The sequence below is a fragment of the Pan paniscus genome, chromosome 13 (assembly GCF_029289425.2).
Source record: "Pan paniscus chromosome 13, NHGRI_mPanPan1-v2.0_pri, whole genome shotgun sequence".
NCBI lineage: Eukaryota > Metazoa > Chordata > Mammalia > Primates > Hominidae > Pan > Pan paniscus.
In genome coordinates, this window is record NC_073262.2 from 17,837,477 (window position 1) to 17,854,499 (window position 17,023).

A 17,023-nucleotide genomic window follows, 5' to 3' on the forward strand; every position below is an offset into this window, starting at 1 on the left:
CCTGAAGCCTTATTCATATGAATAAATTATATTCAAGGTTAAATTATTGTATGTCTACCCATCATGCTGGACTAATATATTAGTGCTATTTCAAATTTCTCTGTCAATATATTGTAGCTATAAAGGTAAATCATTGTTCTATCTGACTCACTCAGTCACAGGCCTGGCGCTTCACCCATCTAATAAAATACAAGCAGAGGTTCAGCCCTGGTCACTTGAGAGGAAATGCACCTGTGAATGTGTATGAGCACACACACACATAGGCATACACACACACGTAGGCACACACACACAGGCACACACATACACATACCACACAACCCATACGGGCCTGGTGAATTATAGGTGCTCAGTCATGACACTGTAACACCACTACTATTAATATTATCTTCAAAAATTACCAGCAAATGAATTCAATCAACCAGTCAAACCTGTAATGTTCCCTTTTAGCTATAGTAAACAGACAAATAGCAACAAATATCAATGGACTTTGCATTAGAAACTAAGCAGAAAAAAAATCTAATTGGAAAAATCCTTTTGCACATTTATTTTCAGCTGTCTCCATGCAGAGAAATAAGGGATCACATTACCTCTGTCATTGACCTTATTAATTAGCATTTCTAGAAGCTTACATTTATAGAGCAGTTTGTACTTATGTAGCAATGACAAGGTCATTTTCCCATTAAGTGCCATAGGAAGATGTTGAAAAAGATCTTGACTATCTAGTTTTTAAATAGGTTTAAATGATTGTTTGCCGTTTTACATTCTCTGCTGTGTGGTCTGATTATTCAGCATTCTAGAGTTAGAGCATTAAAGAAGCTTAAACTATTGATAAGGCTGCCCTAATTTTGCAACGACAATTAAAAATGTTAGCTTAGGCTGGGCGCGGTGGCTCACACCTGTAGTCCCAGCACTTTGGGAGACTGAGGCAGGCAGCTCACGAGGTCAGGAGTTTGAGACCAGCCTGACCAACATGGTGAAACCCCGTCTCTACTAGAAATACAAAAATTAGCTGGGCATGGTGGTGCACGCCTATAATCCCAGCTACTCAGGAGGCTGAGGCAGGAGAACTGTTTGAACCTGGGAGGCAGAGGTTGCAGTGAGCCGAGATCGTACCACTGCACTCCAGCCTGGGCAACAGAGCAAGACTCCATCTCAAAAAAGAAAAAAAGGCAGCTTAAACATGAGTTACAGAAATTTGAAGATACACAAACTACAGGAATGAACACCCTAGACAGAATGTGAGCCAACTTCTGCAGAAAGAGATTTGAGTGACTGCACCAAATCTTCATAACTACCAAACCCAGGGCTATTGGGCTGCTTACTTCAGAATCTTGGATCTTAGATTCTGGCAGAAGGAAGATAAAGCAAGAGTAACCAGTATGCTCTATATTAAATAGTTAGTCCTTGTATAATGAGATGTGTATTCTATTTTCTCAGTATGGGGTATTCTTTTCTAATTTTGAATAATAAAGCAGAATGCCAGTATCCGACTGAGACTGTGCCCTAGTAATCTTCAAAATGAAATAGATAGCTGGTTTCCTGTATTAATATCCAGAAAAGACATTTGCCATATTAAAATTTTTTATAAATTTTATAAAATTTATAAAAATATGTGTACCATTAGGAATAATAAATAATATCCAGTAAAGTAAATATAAACACCATTCTGTAGAGTAAGTAGGACTTAGTTGTAGCTACTGTTTTGCTTTTTTGTTTAATAGAGTGAAGCTCAAAGTTTTACCATTGTATTTGTATTTACCAGCTTTCTACCTAAAGCCAGATAAAAGTTTTTTTTGTTTTTTGTTTTTTGTTTTTTTTTGAGACGGAGTCTTGCTCTGTCGCCCAGGCTGGACTGTAGTGGCACGATCTCTGCTCACTGCAAGCTCCCCCCTCCCGGGTTCACGCCATTCTCCTGCCTCAGCCTCTCGAGTAGCTGGGACTACAGGTGCCCGCCACCACACCGGCTAATTTTTTATATTTTTTAGTGGAGATGGGATTTCACCGAGTTAGCCAGGATGGTCTCAATCTCCTGACCTTGTGATCCGCCCACCTCGACCTCCCAAAGTGCTGAGATTACAGGCGTGAGCCACCGCGCCTGGCCAGATATAAGTCTTTTAAATGTGCAATGTATGTAAAATAAAACACTGAATCTCTTTGAAAAATAATATGAAAAAGTTCTCATACAAGCAATGTGTTTCTTCAGATATCATAATTTGATTTCTTGCAGCAAAAGTTCATTTCCAACACTCAGCAGAATTAATCAAGCACCTAATAAAAGCTGGAGTGAATTATACTATGCAGGTAAGCTACTTTCTTAGAAGAACGTGGTTTCCTGCTGGGTTTTTTCACTTGTGAGATGATACGCAACACAGCTTCTCTGTTATTCCATTCTCCCTACTGTTATTTTTTAATATGTTTTTTACTTACCAAAGATTGTGTTCTCTGTTCCTAATTACACCGAGAATATGGATGAACTCATGCTTTACAAGTGAATTGCATGAATCCTTTCTAAATTGTCATTTTCCTCTCAGACTTATTCATATCCCAAATATTGAATTCTTTTAAAAGTAACAAGTTTCTACTTCCTTTCTTGTTCCTTTTACCTTTTCTTCCTTTTGCTGTTCCTTTCTTCCTTTTCTTGTTCCTTTTGTCTTGTTCCTTTGTCTTTATTATTAAATATGAGAATTTATTATTAATTTATTTTTAAATATGATAATTTATAATTCTCATAATAAATAGTGGATAAAAAATGTTTGGGGAAATATTACAAGAAAAGAAGAGAGGATAAAAGGCCATTTGCACTACCATTTACATCTGTGCATTCATACATTTAATATATATTTATCAAGGACATTACAGTGGTCACTCTGCTCTATGGGTAACAAGACATACATTACACTGTCAAGGAAGTTCCAGTCTGATATAAGAGTCATAGAAGGAAAAAGTAAAGTCATTTAAATTTATCACCATTCAGAAGAACCAAAAGTTGCTCAACCTGTCTAAAACACAAACTACCACGTTTAGGATAATGAAATATGAAGCTATACAGATAAACAAATGTCAGGTCACTCCATAAGCAATGTTGAGGAGTATGGAGTTTTATTCAAAGGGCAATGAGGCACCATTTAAACCTTTGTACTCAGGAATTAATGGGATAATATTTGTATTTTTTATTTGTATTTTAGAAACAGTAACAATTTTGTTTACATTGGAAAGGGAATTGTCAAAGTAATAATTGCACCAGACAATGTTAAACAGGCAATGAAGACCTTATGAAAAACTACTGCAAAGGAGACAAAGACTGAACTCAATGCTCTTTAAATAAAGAGCTGGAAAGTTTTCTGAACTAAATACTCCTAAAAAGGGGAGGAGAGGCCAAGGGCCTTTAGTCAAAAAGAAACTGTCCAAAGTTTAGTCAAGCTGAGGGCAAGGTTAGTCCATCTCAGTCAACATAAACATGAAAAAGTCTACCTTTTATGGCCAACATATTCTAATTTAAATACCAAATATTAATTGACATGATTACAATTGTTTTAAAAGTTTAGCATGAAGAACTTAGTGTTGAATTAGGTTTGATTTTGGTCAGATATTATTATTCAAAGTTTCCATGACATTAGGGCTCAGAAAATGAATGCGAGAGACAATAGCTTCTGGGATAGTTTGAAATCTTCTTTCTCCTCAATATCTTAGGTCTACCCAGATGAAGGTCATAACGTATCTGAGAAGAGCAAGTATCATCTCTACAGCACAATCCTCAAATTCTTCAGTGATTGTTTGAAGGAAGAAATATCTGTGCTACCACAGGAACCAGAAGAAGATGAATAATGGACCATATTTATACAGAACTGAAGGGAATATTGAGGCTCACTGAAACCTGACAAAGAGACTGTAATATTGTAGTTGCTCCAGAATGTCAAGGGCAGCTTACGGAGATGTCACTGGAGCAGCACGCTCAGAGACAGTGAACTAGCATTTGAATACACAAGTCCAAGTCTACTGTGTTGCTAGGGGTGCAGAACCCGTTTCTTTGTATGAGAGAGGTCAAAGGGTTGGTTTCCTGGGAGAAATTAGTTTTGCATTAAAGTAGGAGTAGTGCATGTTTTCTTCTGTTATCCCCCTGTTTGTTCTGTAACTAGATGCTCTCATTTTAATTTCACTGGCCACCATCATCTTTGCATATAATGCACAATCTATCATCTGCCCTACAGTCCCTGATCTTTCATGGCTGAGCTGCAATCTAACACTTTACTGTACCTTTATAATAAGTGCAATTCTTTCATTGTCTATTATTATGCTTAAGAAAATATTCAGTTAATAAAAAACAGAGTATTTTATGTAATTTCTGTTTTTAAAAAGACATTATTAAATGGGTCAAAGGACATATAGAAATGTGGATTTCAGCACCTTCCAAAGTTCAGCCAGTTATCAGTAGATACAATATCTTTAAATGAACACACGAGTGTATGTCTCACAATATATATACACACGTGTGCATATACAGTTAATGAAACTATCTTTAAATGTTATTCATGCTATAAAGGGTAAACGTTTGATGAATTAGAAGAGATGCTCTTTTCCAAGCTATAATGGATGCTTTGTTTAATGAGCCAAATATGATGAAACATTTTTTCCAATTCAAATTCTAGCTATTGCTTTCCTATAAATGTTTGGGTTGTGTTTGGTATTGTTTTTAGTGGTTAATAGTTTTCTAGTTGCATTTAATTTTTTGAATATGATACCTTGTCACATGTAAATTAGATACTTAAATTATACTTTCTGATAAAGAAATTTTGTTAACAATGCAATGCCACTGAGTGCTATTTTGCTCTTTTGGTGGAGAAGGCTTTTTTCAAAACTCTTGGTCCTTTTACTTCTTTCTCTCAGTGCAGAATCAGTTCTCATTTTCATCGTAAAAGCAAATAGCTGGATTATTTCATTTGCCAGTTTCTATTTAGTATTCCATGCCTGCCCAATTCATCTGTTACTGTTTAATTTCAATCCTTCTGGTGAGAATTAGAAATGAAATATTTTTTATTCATTGGCCAAAAAGTTCACAGACAGCAGTGTTTGCTATTTACTTTGAATTGAAGGCACAAAATGCATCAATTCCTGTGCTGTGTTGACTTGCAGTAGTAAGTAACTGAGAGCATAAAATAAACCTGACTGTATGAAGTCAATTTAAGTGATGAGAACATTTAACTTTGGTGACTAAAGTCAGAATATCTTCTCACTTCACCTAAGGGATCTTCCAGAAGATATCTAAAAGTCTGTAATAAGCTTAGAAGTTCAGATAAATCTAGGCAGGATACTGCATTTTTGTGGTTTTAAAAAAGTCCTTAGGACAGACTGAATTATCATAACTTATGGCATCAGGAGGAAACTTTAAAATATCAAGGAATCACTCAGTCACCCTCTTGTTTTGTTGAAGGATCAACCCCAAATTCTGGGTATTTGAGTACATGTGAATCATGGATTGGGTATTCAACTTTTTCCCTGGATGCTTTGGAATCGTGTCTTCCATGCTCCATTGGGTTCAATTTAAAATAGGAAAGGCTTTCTCTTCTGAAAGATCCATTTTAGGTCTTTTTCAAGAATAGTGAACACATTTTTTAACAAAATAAGTTGTAATTTTAAAAGGAAAGTTTTGCCTATTTTATTAAGATGGAAATTTCTTTTTAGGCTAATTTGAAATCCAACTGAAGCTTTTTAACCAATATTTTAAATTTGAACCACTAGAGTTTTTTATGATGCAAATGATTATGTTGTCTGAAAGATGTGGTTTTATTGAATGTCTATTTGAGTATCATTTAAAAAGTATTTGCCTTTTACTGTCATCATTTCTCTTGTTTTATTATTATTATCAATGTTTATTTTTCAATTAATTTAATACAGTTTCTAATGTGAAAGACATTTTTCTGGAACCCGTTTTCCCCTTAAACACTAAAGAGACCTCAAGTGAAAGCATATTGCTTAGTAGGAAGGTAGAAAATGTTAATCCCTGCGATTCTTTGAGTTTTAATGACAGGGTCATTTTCAGTAAAGGAAATGCTCACCAACACATAGTCACCAACTATTAAAGGAATCATGTGATTGGATTTTCCCCTGTATACATGTACCCTTGGTCATAATCCCACTATTTCATACATATTTATGCATTGCTAGAGTTTCCTAGGACTCCAATAGCATGCTTTCCAAGTGTTATTATTCCCTTAATGTTAAAGAAAAAAATCAATATATTGAATTCTATAATTAAATAGTTAAGCAGTATTAAATCATCCACAGAGATAAACAATCTCTTGAAACTCTTTTGAAAGAGAAAAGTGTTCATTCACTTTCATTGCCTTCATTAAGATCTCCAAATACTCAGAGACTAAGCAGGCTATTCTCATCTATTTGAGCTTCCTGACAGAACTAAAGGAAGGAATCACTCTTCAAAAGATGGATCTCACTTCACTCTGAAAATGTGCCTTTTTTTAATTGGGTGTTTAGCATAAAAATCACTATTGGGGATCTTACAGATGTCTGTTGTAGATCTATTACAATGAGGTGACTTAGACATTGGGCTTTACCATATTAGAGAATTACTTAAGCCATTGTCCTTCAAATGTTGGGCTTTGAGACAGAAGTACCTTGGACTGAATTGCTTTCAAGTCTCTAGAATCACTGACAGCACATGGCTTCTATGAGGAGTTATATATGAAATACCACTTGTGTCCCTCCTCAAGTTCTCTGACCACCTTCACATCCTGCGGCCACCAACACTGTATGAATACAATCTGGCCTCTCAGCTATGCTCACTTTCACTTTCTGTTCTGGGGATTCTCTGATACTAATTTTGGCTACTTGCTAGAACCAAGAGACAAATCGCTTACATACTGCAAACCGATGTGAAGGTGTTAATAACCCACTAAAACACAATTAATGAAAGACTGTAGCAGGTAACTAATCTTTCCCTCAGATATTCTACATGGTCCATGGAAGACTCTGTGGGCCCCAGAAGCCCATAGCTGCATACCCTTCTATTTTCCTCTTCCCCATTTCACTCTTTTAAGCTCCCTACTCCTATTCCCTATGATCACTTTCCAAAATAAACTGCAGGTGTGCTAGCTGTTGTCTTAGACTCTGCTTTCTGGAAACTATTTTTCCCCTCCACAAGAAATTATCACTGTGAATATTACAGGAGGAGAAATAAAATAAGAATAAATAGGTGGTTTATTTTCAGGTTCGAATAAACTCTTTCTAATGAAAATGTATTGGACTCTTACTAAGTGCCAAACCTATGATAAATGCTCTACATGCACTATCAAATTGAATCTTCTCAAAATGCCCTAAGGAGGTATTATGTTTCCCATTTTACAGATAAGGAAATTCAGTTTTAGAGAAGTATGTAGCTTGCCCACATTTATGTAAGTAGTAAGTAAAAACACTAAAACCCAGCACCAGCCAACTTAGAAGTTCATGTTCTTAGTGATTCTGCTCTCCAGCACTCCTGAAATAAGGAGAGTTAATCCATGTTGACAGCACATGAGAAAACATTCTGAATATTTAAACACATGGTTCCAAATATTTTTGAGAATAGTTTCACAGCAATAATACTGAGAAGTAATGGCCAAACCAATTTACCATTGTGGAATGTTTGAAGATACATGAATTCCCTAATGTCAAGAGGACATATGAAACATTAAAACATGTTTTCTTTCTCCGTTGAAGATACGTAAGAGTTATTCTTGTGCATGGAAACCCTTGCTCAGAAGACCATGACTATATGCTTGGAAGTCATTAGTAAATCTCCTTGCTTGGACATTATACCAAAAACACTGCAAAATCATTCAGAGATGCATCTATATACTGCAGAATCATTACATTGTTCAAAACACCCAGGCTTGTAAACATGAAAACCTCATGTAGTTCTCAAACCTTACAACACACACAAAGCATGTCACATTTCAAGTCATAGCAGACACCCACAATCCTATTTGCAATCTGACGCAGGAAAGTTGCATTACCTCCCACTTTTCTACTAGTGTAGAAATAGATTTGCTTTACCACTGATCAGATCTGCTAACAACACTTTTATTTCATTTAGCAATATTCCAGCAATTGTTGAGGAGAGAGTCTGTGAATTCGAAAAAAATCCCTCTCTCATAAACAAGGCAGACAGGTTTTAAAAAGAAAATAAGTCACGTCAAAGTACAATTTTTATTATTTCTCTTTTAGACTTCCAATTAAGCTTATGGTCGACTGATACAAGCATCACAGACTTCTAATAACAACAGTTGGGATAGTAAGAAAATTTCTGTGCCAATTCTCACAACCTGTCTATTTCTATCATACCTACCCCCATTGTAACGAAGTTATTTTTGACATGTGTGAAGCTTGAGAATGCAGATTTCTATCCGGCCAGTAGCATCAGAGAAAAGGAACTCACATTTATTCTACACCTATGCTTTTTGTTACATAAGCTCAGCTAATCCTCAGTCCAGCCATATGAGAAAAATACTATTGTTCTCTGATAAAGAAATCAAGATTCAGAGAAATTAAACAATTTTCCAACAAAGCCACATAGTGCGTAAATGATGGAACCAATATTTGAAGTCAGACCCTGATGATCTCCAAGCCCTCACATGTGATGGTTTTATCCATGCATTTTTTAAAGCTAGTTCCTAAAGTTCATCATCATGTCTTTGGATTCAGTTTTCAATGAATCCTCACTGTTCAAAGATGAACATCTTTGAACCCTCACTGTTCAAAGATGCCATTTTGCATGCTTCTGGCTGCAGGGAACTAAATACAAAATTTTAAATGGCTTAAATACTTGTGATTCAATATATGCACAGCTTGGACATCACCTGGGAGTTTGTTAGATATGTATACTCTAAGGCACTACCATAACCTTCTTGAATCAGAACCCGAATGTTAACAAGATCCCCAAGTGATGTGCACATTAAAGTTTGAGAAACACTAGCTTCAATGATAGGAACTATTACTGATTCACATTACAGGAGCGCTAAAGTTGGGTGCTTCCAGGTCAGTTAACAGATCAATGATAGACTCAAATCCCAGTCTCCTCCCAAGTTTACACTTTTGCTTTGGTCTGCTTTTTGTTCCCTGCCTTGTTTTCAGATAACTGCAGCTGCCCCAGGCAATATATCTTTTCAGAGCATTGTCCAAGGATAGAAAGTCAAAGGACGACTCTCCTCTTGCCTATCTTTTATCAGGAAAGATAATTTTCTCTGGAAGTCTTAAGAAGGATTTTCTCAGGTCCCTTTGTACTCTACAGGCTTTCATTGCAGGCCCTTCTCCTAGATATAAGGAAAGCTGGGAAGCAATACATCTGAAATTGCAATCTCTTTGGTAAGGGTGCCACAAGGAAGAAGGACAGGAGAATGAACATAAATGAGATCAAGGCACCGAGGGAAAGGTATACCCTACCCACGGCGATAAGGTCCTTGATGCTGGCATCTCATCTGGAGGAATACCTCAAAGTATTAAACATTAAAAGCTGTGTTTTATACATAATACAGTAGGTCGCTAGTCAGACGTGAGCGGAGGAGGAGAGGACTCCTGCCCACCACGAATGTTGGGTGACCATCATCAGGTGATGGTCAGACAGGTGTTTCACTGCCTCTTTAAAATAATAATTGGTCCTAACTAGCGCCAGGGAAAGGCAGCCTCCCAATAAACAGAAACACCTGAAACTGGTGGTCAGCAGCTTCCCAATCATATTAGTATCTCAGGAGCTGGGCTAGTGGGCTCAAGCATGCGCACCGAGAGGCACAATGGTGGTGTTTAATTGGTATAGGGCCTTCAAGGGAAGAACGCCTCAAGGGAGCACGCATACGACTCCAGTAAACACTGTGCATGCAGCCCCTGGGAAACTGTGGCAGGCCACTGCAGGTGCAGACAGCCCACCCCAAGTGAAGACTCGGGAGGCGTTAACGCAGGACCCCGTAAGTACGCCCACATACAACACCCAAAGTCAAAAGGTCAAACGGTGCACTTCATCTCTCAAGTCCCCCACTTGGCCTTCTTCCAAATGTACTTTACTTTCTTTCCTTCCTTCTTTAAAGCCTTTTACTAATGTTTCATTCCTGCTCTGAAACTTGCCTTAGTCCCTCCTTCTGCCTTCTGCCTCCTCAGTGGAATTCTTTCTCCTGAGGAGGCAAGAACTGAGCTTGCTGCAGATCCATACGGATTCACTGCCGGTAACACACAGACCCACTTTTCCTCTCGGAAGATCCCAGACATCGACTCCACTCTCTGTTCCTGAGAGTGAGTACCCTCTTCCCTGGTTGACATTTACTATTTTCACCTGTGCTCTTCATCGTTGACGCATTTTCCAGTGCAGGCAGGCAGTTTGGAAATGTGATTGCTGTGCTAGCAGTCCCATTTGGTAGGCTTTATTTGCTCTAACACAATTTATGATGCCTTGATTATCTCCGTATGGCCTAAACTGCTGGGCACGCCATTAATCCTCCTGATTGATGGATTGTGTAAGGCATATACCAATGGGAAAAGAAAAGACCTGACGAGGAAACACAGGTAACGCAGCCTCCCAATTCATATGCACTTTTAATAGGTGTAATTCCCATTACACTCCAACTCTCTATGCCTTAGGACATCATGTGTGACTTTTAATGATCTGTATAGTGTAATTGGATTTCAAGCCCTTGGGAAGAACAAGTTGTAAATTCCCTTGCTCAGATAAAGGAAAAATTTTAACATCAGGGTTTACTTCAATCATGAAATAACACAAAGATAATTTATGCCTACTATGTACCAGGTAGTCTGCTGGATGGCACAGCGTTAGGATCCTTGTTTTAACACTGAATCTAATTAATAAGTCTAACATATGAGTGGATATTTCAGTACAAATGTTACAGCTAAATGAGTCAGCAGTTACTAAAAAATATCAGTATAGTCAATTTTTTTTTCTATGAGACAGAGTTTCACGCTTGTCGCCTAGGCTGGAGTGCAGTGACATGATATGGGCTCACTGCAACCACTGCCTCCTGGGTTCAAGTGATTCTCCTGCCTCAACCTCCCGAGTAGCTGGGATTACAGGCACACGCCACCACACCCAGTTAATTTTTGTATTTTTAGTAGAGACGGGGTTTCTCCATGTTAGCGAGGCTGGTCTTGAACTCCTGACCTCGGGTGATCCGACTGCCTTGGTCTTCCAAAGTTCTGGGATTACAGGCATGAGCCACTGCGCCTAGCCCATTGAGTCATTTTTAATGCTCACCTAATTGAGTGCACTATTCTCTTGTGCCCACCCCACCTTGAAAAAATATTTCATAATGAATCTACTTTTTAAAATTTAAGTAAAAAGGGCTCCATAGCCCACTTTTATACCAAAAGTGGTTGGTCTATATGTAGTTGCCCGTTCCACTCTCAATTTCAAGGACATTTGTAGTAAAGCCCTGCCATTTTTTGACAATTATTTCTTAGTCCAAATTGCCTCTGGCATAAGGGCATTGACAAAAAAATTTAGTTTAGTTTAGTTTAGTTTTGTTATTTTGTGGTGTGTGGGCATTATTTTAAGTCAATTTGTCAAGGGTAGAAGAAACAAATTTACATCTCATAGAAAAATAAATATTTCCAGAGAGTGAAAAATTTTCAAAAAGTCAGATGGCTACTTGCCCCTTGCCCACCCACTGCCTTTGGATCTCGGTTGTGTCTCTACCCAGCTTGGACTCAGAACCAGCCTTTCCTTTGTGCTTTATTGACCTTTCGGTGCTTTTCTCATTCTCCAAAACCAGGAAATTGTATAATTTGCGAGCTTTTCTTTTGTTCTTAGGTTGACAGATAATAGTAAAAGGAGTAAAGCGTTTCAATATTTGGAATTAAGCTTTTAACTTCATCTGGACTCTACTCTAAATTTAAAAATTTTCTTTAACTGTTATCCACTTTTCTATCAAATTCTAATATATATTTCTTAACAATTTCCAATTATCCTCAATTCCCAAATCCCCCTAACTTAATCTATTTCATTGAATATAATTTCTCATTCATATATGCTCTTTTTAATGTGCAGAATTTATATTATGCCCTACTCAGTTTATAAATTGCTATGATAAAATATGTTAATAATGATGAGAGCTAACATTAACTAGTTGCTTGGTTTGTACCAAGTCCTAAGATATGCGCATTAACACACTTATTTTTAACTTTAAAACAGTAACTAGTTAAGTATGATCACAATCTCAACCTTTACATGAGAAAACTGTAAGCTTAGAAAATTTAAATAAGTTATTAAAGGTCAGCGGATTAGTCAAAGTAAGACATACTAGTTAGGGCAACAAAAGGAAAAGAAAACAAATTTCAGTATGTTAAGAAAAAGCTTTATTTTTCACTCGCATGAAGTCACATATGGGCAGGTAAAAGCTATTATTCCTTATGCCATCTGGAGCATGTGGCCTCCATGCTGTAACCTCAAGGGCAGAGAAGGTTGAAGGAGACACGCAAAGCCAGCTTTCATTTGCCATCTCTCTGAAGTGACACGTATCACATCTGTTTGTAGTCTATTATTGAGGACAGCTCTAAGTCCCCACCTAACAGCACAAGGGTTGGAAAATGCATGGGAACAAATTGAGAATTTAGTGAGCACTAGCTGTCACTGTCACAGTCCACCATCTGGATATCAAAAATTTTACTTGTTCCTTCAATTTCCCTACACATTAAGCATAATCAGCTCCACCCCAAGAAACATAACTCCAAACCCTTCCAGCTGAAAGCCTGGGATTTCTGGGTGTTTTTAAGTGGTCCTTACATTAAATTTATATACAACTCCTTTTTGTCTGAAAAACTTTGAACTTTAAAATAATCAGTTTTCTGTCTTTCATGCTCCTAATAACAGTAGAACAGGGATGAAATAACCAAAATAAATAGTTCTATTTGGAAAGGAAAAGAATAAGTAAGTCTGCCTTAGGAAGCAACACAGTTTCCCTAGCCCACCTCTTACTTAAAAACAGATGGCAGCTGATAGAGTTTGGATGTTTGTCCCCTCCAAAGCTCATGTTGAAATGTAACCCCCAATGTTGGAGATGGTGCCTAGTTGGGGTCTTTGAGTCATGGGGATGGATCCTGTATGAATAGCTTGCTTTCATCCCATGGTAATGAGTGATTTCTCTCTCTTGTAGTTTGTACAAGAGCTGGTTGTTTAAAAGAGCATAGTATTTCTCCCCATCTCTCTTGCTCTCACTCACCATGTGATATTCCAGCTCCCCCTTTGTCTTCTGCCATGGTTGTACGCTTCCTGAAGCCCTCACCAGAAGCCATGCAGATACTGGTGCAATGCTGGTATAGTCTGCAGAACTGTGAGCCAAAATAAACCTCTTTTTTTCATAAATTGCTCAGTCTCAGGTATTCCTTTATAGTAAGGCAAAATGGACTAATATAGGAGTCCAACTATTTTCTTAAGACTTAAGCAGTGAAATTCCATTTTGCATATATTTAGTGCTGGGAAATTAGTACGTTCCTTATTTATTTAACTTTCAAACTGGTCTAAAACTAGTCATTAAATTCAAATTTCTTTTAGATCATTGTCTTACTCCATTTTCTGTTGCTATGACTCAACACCTGAGATTGAGTAACTTATAAATAAAAGAAATTTATTTATTACATTTCTGCAGGCTATAAAGTCTAATATCTAAGGCTTGGCATCTGGTCAGCTTCTGGTGATGGCCTTGTGTTCCATCACATGATGAACGGCATCGCAGAGTGAGACAGGTGCACTGAGAGCCAAACTGGCACTTACAAGAAATTTACTCTCATGATAGCTAACCCATTCCCATGATAACCCATTAATCCACTAACCAATTAATCTATGAATGAATGACTTCATTCATGAGGAAACAGCCCTCATGTCTCAATCACTCCTTAAAGGCCCCACTTCTTAATACAGTTACATTGGGGAATACGTTTCAACATGAGTTTCAGAGGACACAAATATTGAAACCATAGCACTCATTACTTAAGAATCTGCACTATCTTTTAAGGGATAGGATATGAGGGCTTCTTTCCTTATCCCTCACTAAATTGCCAGCTAATTTAAGACTGCAGCATAAAAAGGAAAGTTCACACGATTAATCTGATCTTTACATTGATATCTTATTCAAAGAAATAATTTTACTAGACCTGTGTGGTCTGAGACTTATTTAATCCTGTTACTTTCTATTTATAATTAATAACTGACTTTCTGAACCCTGAAAAGACCCATATATCTGGAATCTTTATTTAACCTTTCCTGAAATAAATTTTCTAATGAGATATAATTCACATACCATACAATTCACCTTTTTAAGGTGTACATTTCATTGATTTTTAGTATTTTCACAAAGTTGTACAAAAATTTCCACTATTTTCACAGCCTCCAAAAAAAGCCCTATGTCCTATTATAGTCACTTTCTATGTTTCCTTTCCCCAGCTCCTGACAATCACACGTGTATCTCTTTCTATTAATTTGTCTATTCTGTATATTTAATATAAATGGAATCATATAATAGGTGGACTTTAGTAATTGGCCTCTTTCATTTAGCATAATGCTTTCAAGATTGATCCATGTTTGAGTACACATCATGACTTCAATACTAACATTCTTCTTATGACTGAGAAAGTATATGTGTATGTATGTATATACAGTGTATGTATACACCACATTTTTAAATTTTATACATCAGTTGGTAGATATTTGGGTTTCTGTCTCATTATTATGAATAGTGCTTCAATGAACATTTGTTTGTGGTTTTTGTGTGTATATGTTTACAAATGTCCTGGCTATGTACCTAAGTGGGGAGCTACTTGGTCATAGGGTAACTCTATGTTTAACTTTTTAGGAACTTCAAAACTGTTTTCCGGAGTGACTGCCGTAATTTACATTACCAATAGCAACGTATGAAGGCTACAGTTTCTCCATATCTGGTCATCACTTGTTATTTTCCATGTTTCTTTCATTGCAGCCATCTTAGATAATGGGTGTTAAGTATCTTATTGTGGTTTTAATTTACATTTCTCTAGTGACTAAATATATTAAGCATCTTTGTATGTGCTTACTGGTCATGTATGTCTTTAGAGAAATGTCTAATGAAAATCTTTGCCCATTTTTATTTTTATTTTATTTTTTTGCTTGGCACCTTGCTTTTTTATTGGTAATAAATTTTACATGTATATGGGGTACATGTGATATTTTGACACATGCACACAAAGTATAATGATAAAATCAGGGTACTTAGGATATCCATCAGCTCAAACATTTATACTTTCTTTGAGAACAGGTCAAATCTTCTAGCTATTTTGAAATATAAAATAAATTATTAACTGTAGTCACCCTACTGTGCTATCAAATGGTAGAACGTATTCCTTCTAGCTAACTCTATATTTGTATCATCAATCAACTTTTCTTTATCCCTCCCCCACAATTCCCAGCTTTAGTAACCATCATTCTACTCTCTGCCTCCATGCAATAACTTGTTTAGCCCCCACATATGGGCAAGAACATGTGATATTTTTCTTTCTGTGCCTGGCCTATTTAACTTTAACATAAAAACTTCTAGTTCCACACATGTTGCTGCAAATGACAGGATTTTATTCCTCTTTAATGGCTAAATAGTATCCCATTGTGTATATATGTCACATTTTCTGTATCTGTTGATCTATAGATAGACATTTCAATTGCTTTTATATCTTGGCTATTATGAGCAGTGTTGCAGTTATGAACATGGTAGACCAGGTATCCCTTTGATATACTGATTGCCTTTCCTTTGAATAAATACCCAGTAATGGGATTGCTAGATTACATAGCCGTTTTATTTTTAGTTTTTTGCAAAGTCTCCATACTCTTTATATTTCTACCAATAGCATTCCTTTTTAATAACAGCCATTCTAACTGGGGCGAGATACTATCCCATTGTGGTTTTGATTTCCATTTCCCTGATGATTAGTGGTGCTGAGTGTTTTTCACATACCTGTTGGTGTTTTGTATTTCTTCTTCTGAAAAAAGCCTATTTAGCTCATTTGCCCATTTTTGAAATTAGATTATATGGTTCTTTTTTTTCTTTTCTGTTGAGTTGTTTTGAGTTCCTTGTATATTCTGGATATGAGTACCTTGTTGAATGAATAGTTTGTAAATACTTTCTCCCATTCTATAAGTTGTCTTTTCACTCTGCTGATTATTTCCTTTGCTGTGCAGAAGCTTTTTAGTTCAATGCAATTTTATTGGTCTATGTTTTTGTTTTTTGTTGCCTGCACTTTTGAAGACTTAGCTTTAAAATCTATGCCTAGACTAATTTTCTGAAGCACTTCTCCTTCTTTTCTTCCAATAGTTTTATAGTTTCAGGTCTTACATTTAAGTTTCCAATGAATTTTGAGTTGACTTTTATATATGGTGAAAGATTGGGTTCTAGTATCACTCTTCTGCATATGAATATTCCATTGTCTCAGAACCACTTATTGAAGAAAATGTTATTTTCTCAACATGTGTTCTTTGTGCCTTTGTCAAATATTAGTTGCCTGAAAATACATGGATTTGTTTCTGGGTTTTCTATTGTGCTCTATTAGTCTATGTATCTGTTTTTATGCCAATACCATGCTGTTTTGGTTACTACTGTAGTATGTTTTAAAGTCAGATAGTGTGATGCCTTCAGCTTTGGTTTGCTTAGTATTGCTTTGGCTATTTGGGCTGTTTTGTGTTTTCATACTAACTTTATGATTTTTTTTTCTATTTATATGAATAATGTCATTGGTATTTTATACAGATTGCATTGAATCTATAGGTTTCTTTGGGTAGTATGGCTATTTTAACAATATTAGTTATTCCAGTCCATGAGCGAGTCGTTTTTTCATTTGTTTATTGTTTTCTTTAATTTCTTTCCCCAGTGTTTTATAGTTTTCTTTTTTTTTTCAAGATGGAGTATCGCTCTGTCACCCAGGCTAGGTTGATCTCGGCTCACTGCAGCCTTCGCCTCCTGGGTTTATTCTCCTTCCTCAGGCTTCTCAGTAGCTGGGACTACAGGCACGTGCC

At 36.6% G+C, this 17,023-nt stretch overlaps 1 protein-coding gene and 1 long non-coding RNA gene across 10 annotated transcripts in view; one reads left to right on the forward strand and one right to left on the reverse strand.

Moving 5' to 3' along the window:
• Positions 1–5,913, forward strand: part of DPP10 (dipeptidyl peptidase like 10) — a 1,401,293-nt gene extending 1,395,380 nt beyond the window's left edge. For all 9 annotated transcript variants that reach the window (XM_063595113.1, XM_063595114.1, XM_063595111.1 and 6 more), the window contains 2 exons: positions 2,231–2,304; positions 3,694–5,913. In XM_063595113.1, coding sequence (XP_063451183.1) covers positions 2,231–2,304; positions 3,694–3,828 — 209 coding nt within the window. In that variant the 3' untranslated portion in view covers positions 3,829–5,913. The remainder of the gene's footprint in view (positions 1–2,230; positions 2,305–3,693) is intronic.
• LOC129397247 (uncharacterized) overlaps positions 1–17,023 on the reverse strand; it is a 120,094-nt gene that overhangs the window by 9,686 nt on the left and 93,385 nt on the right. The window lies entirely within an intron of this gene.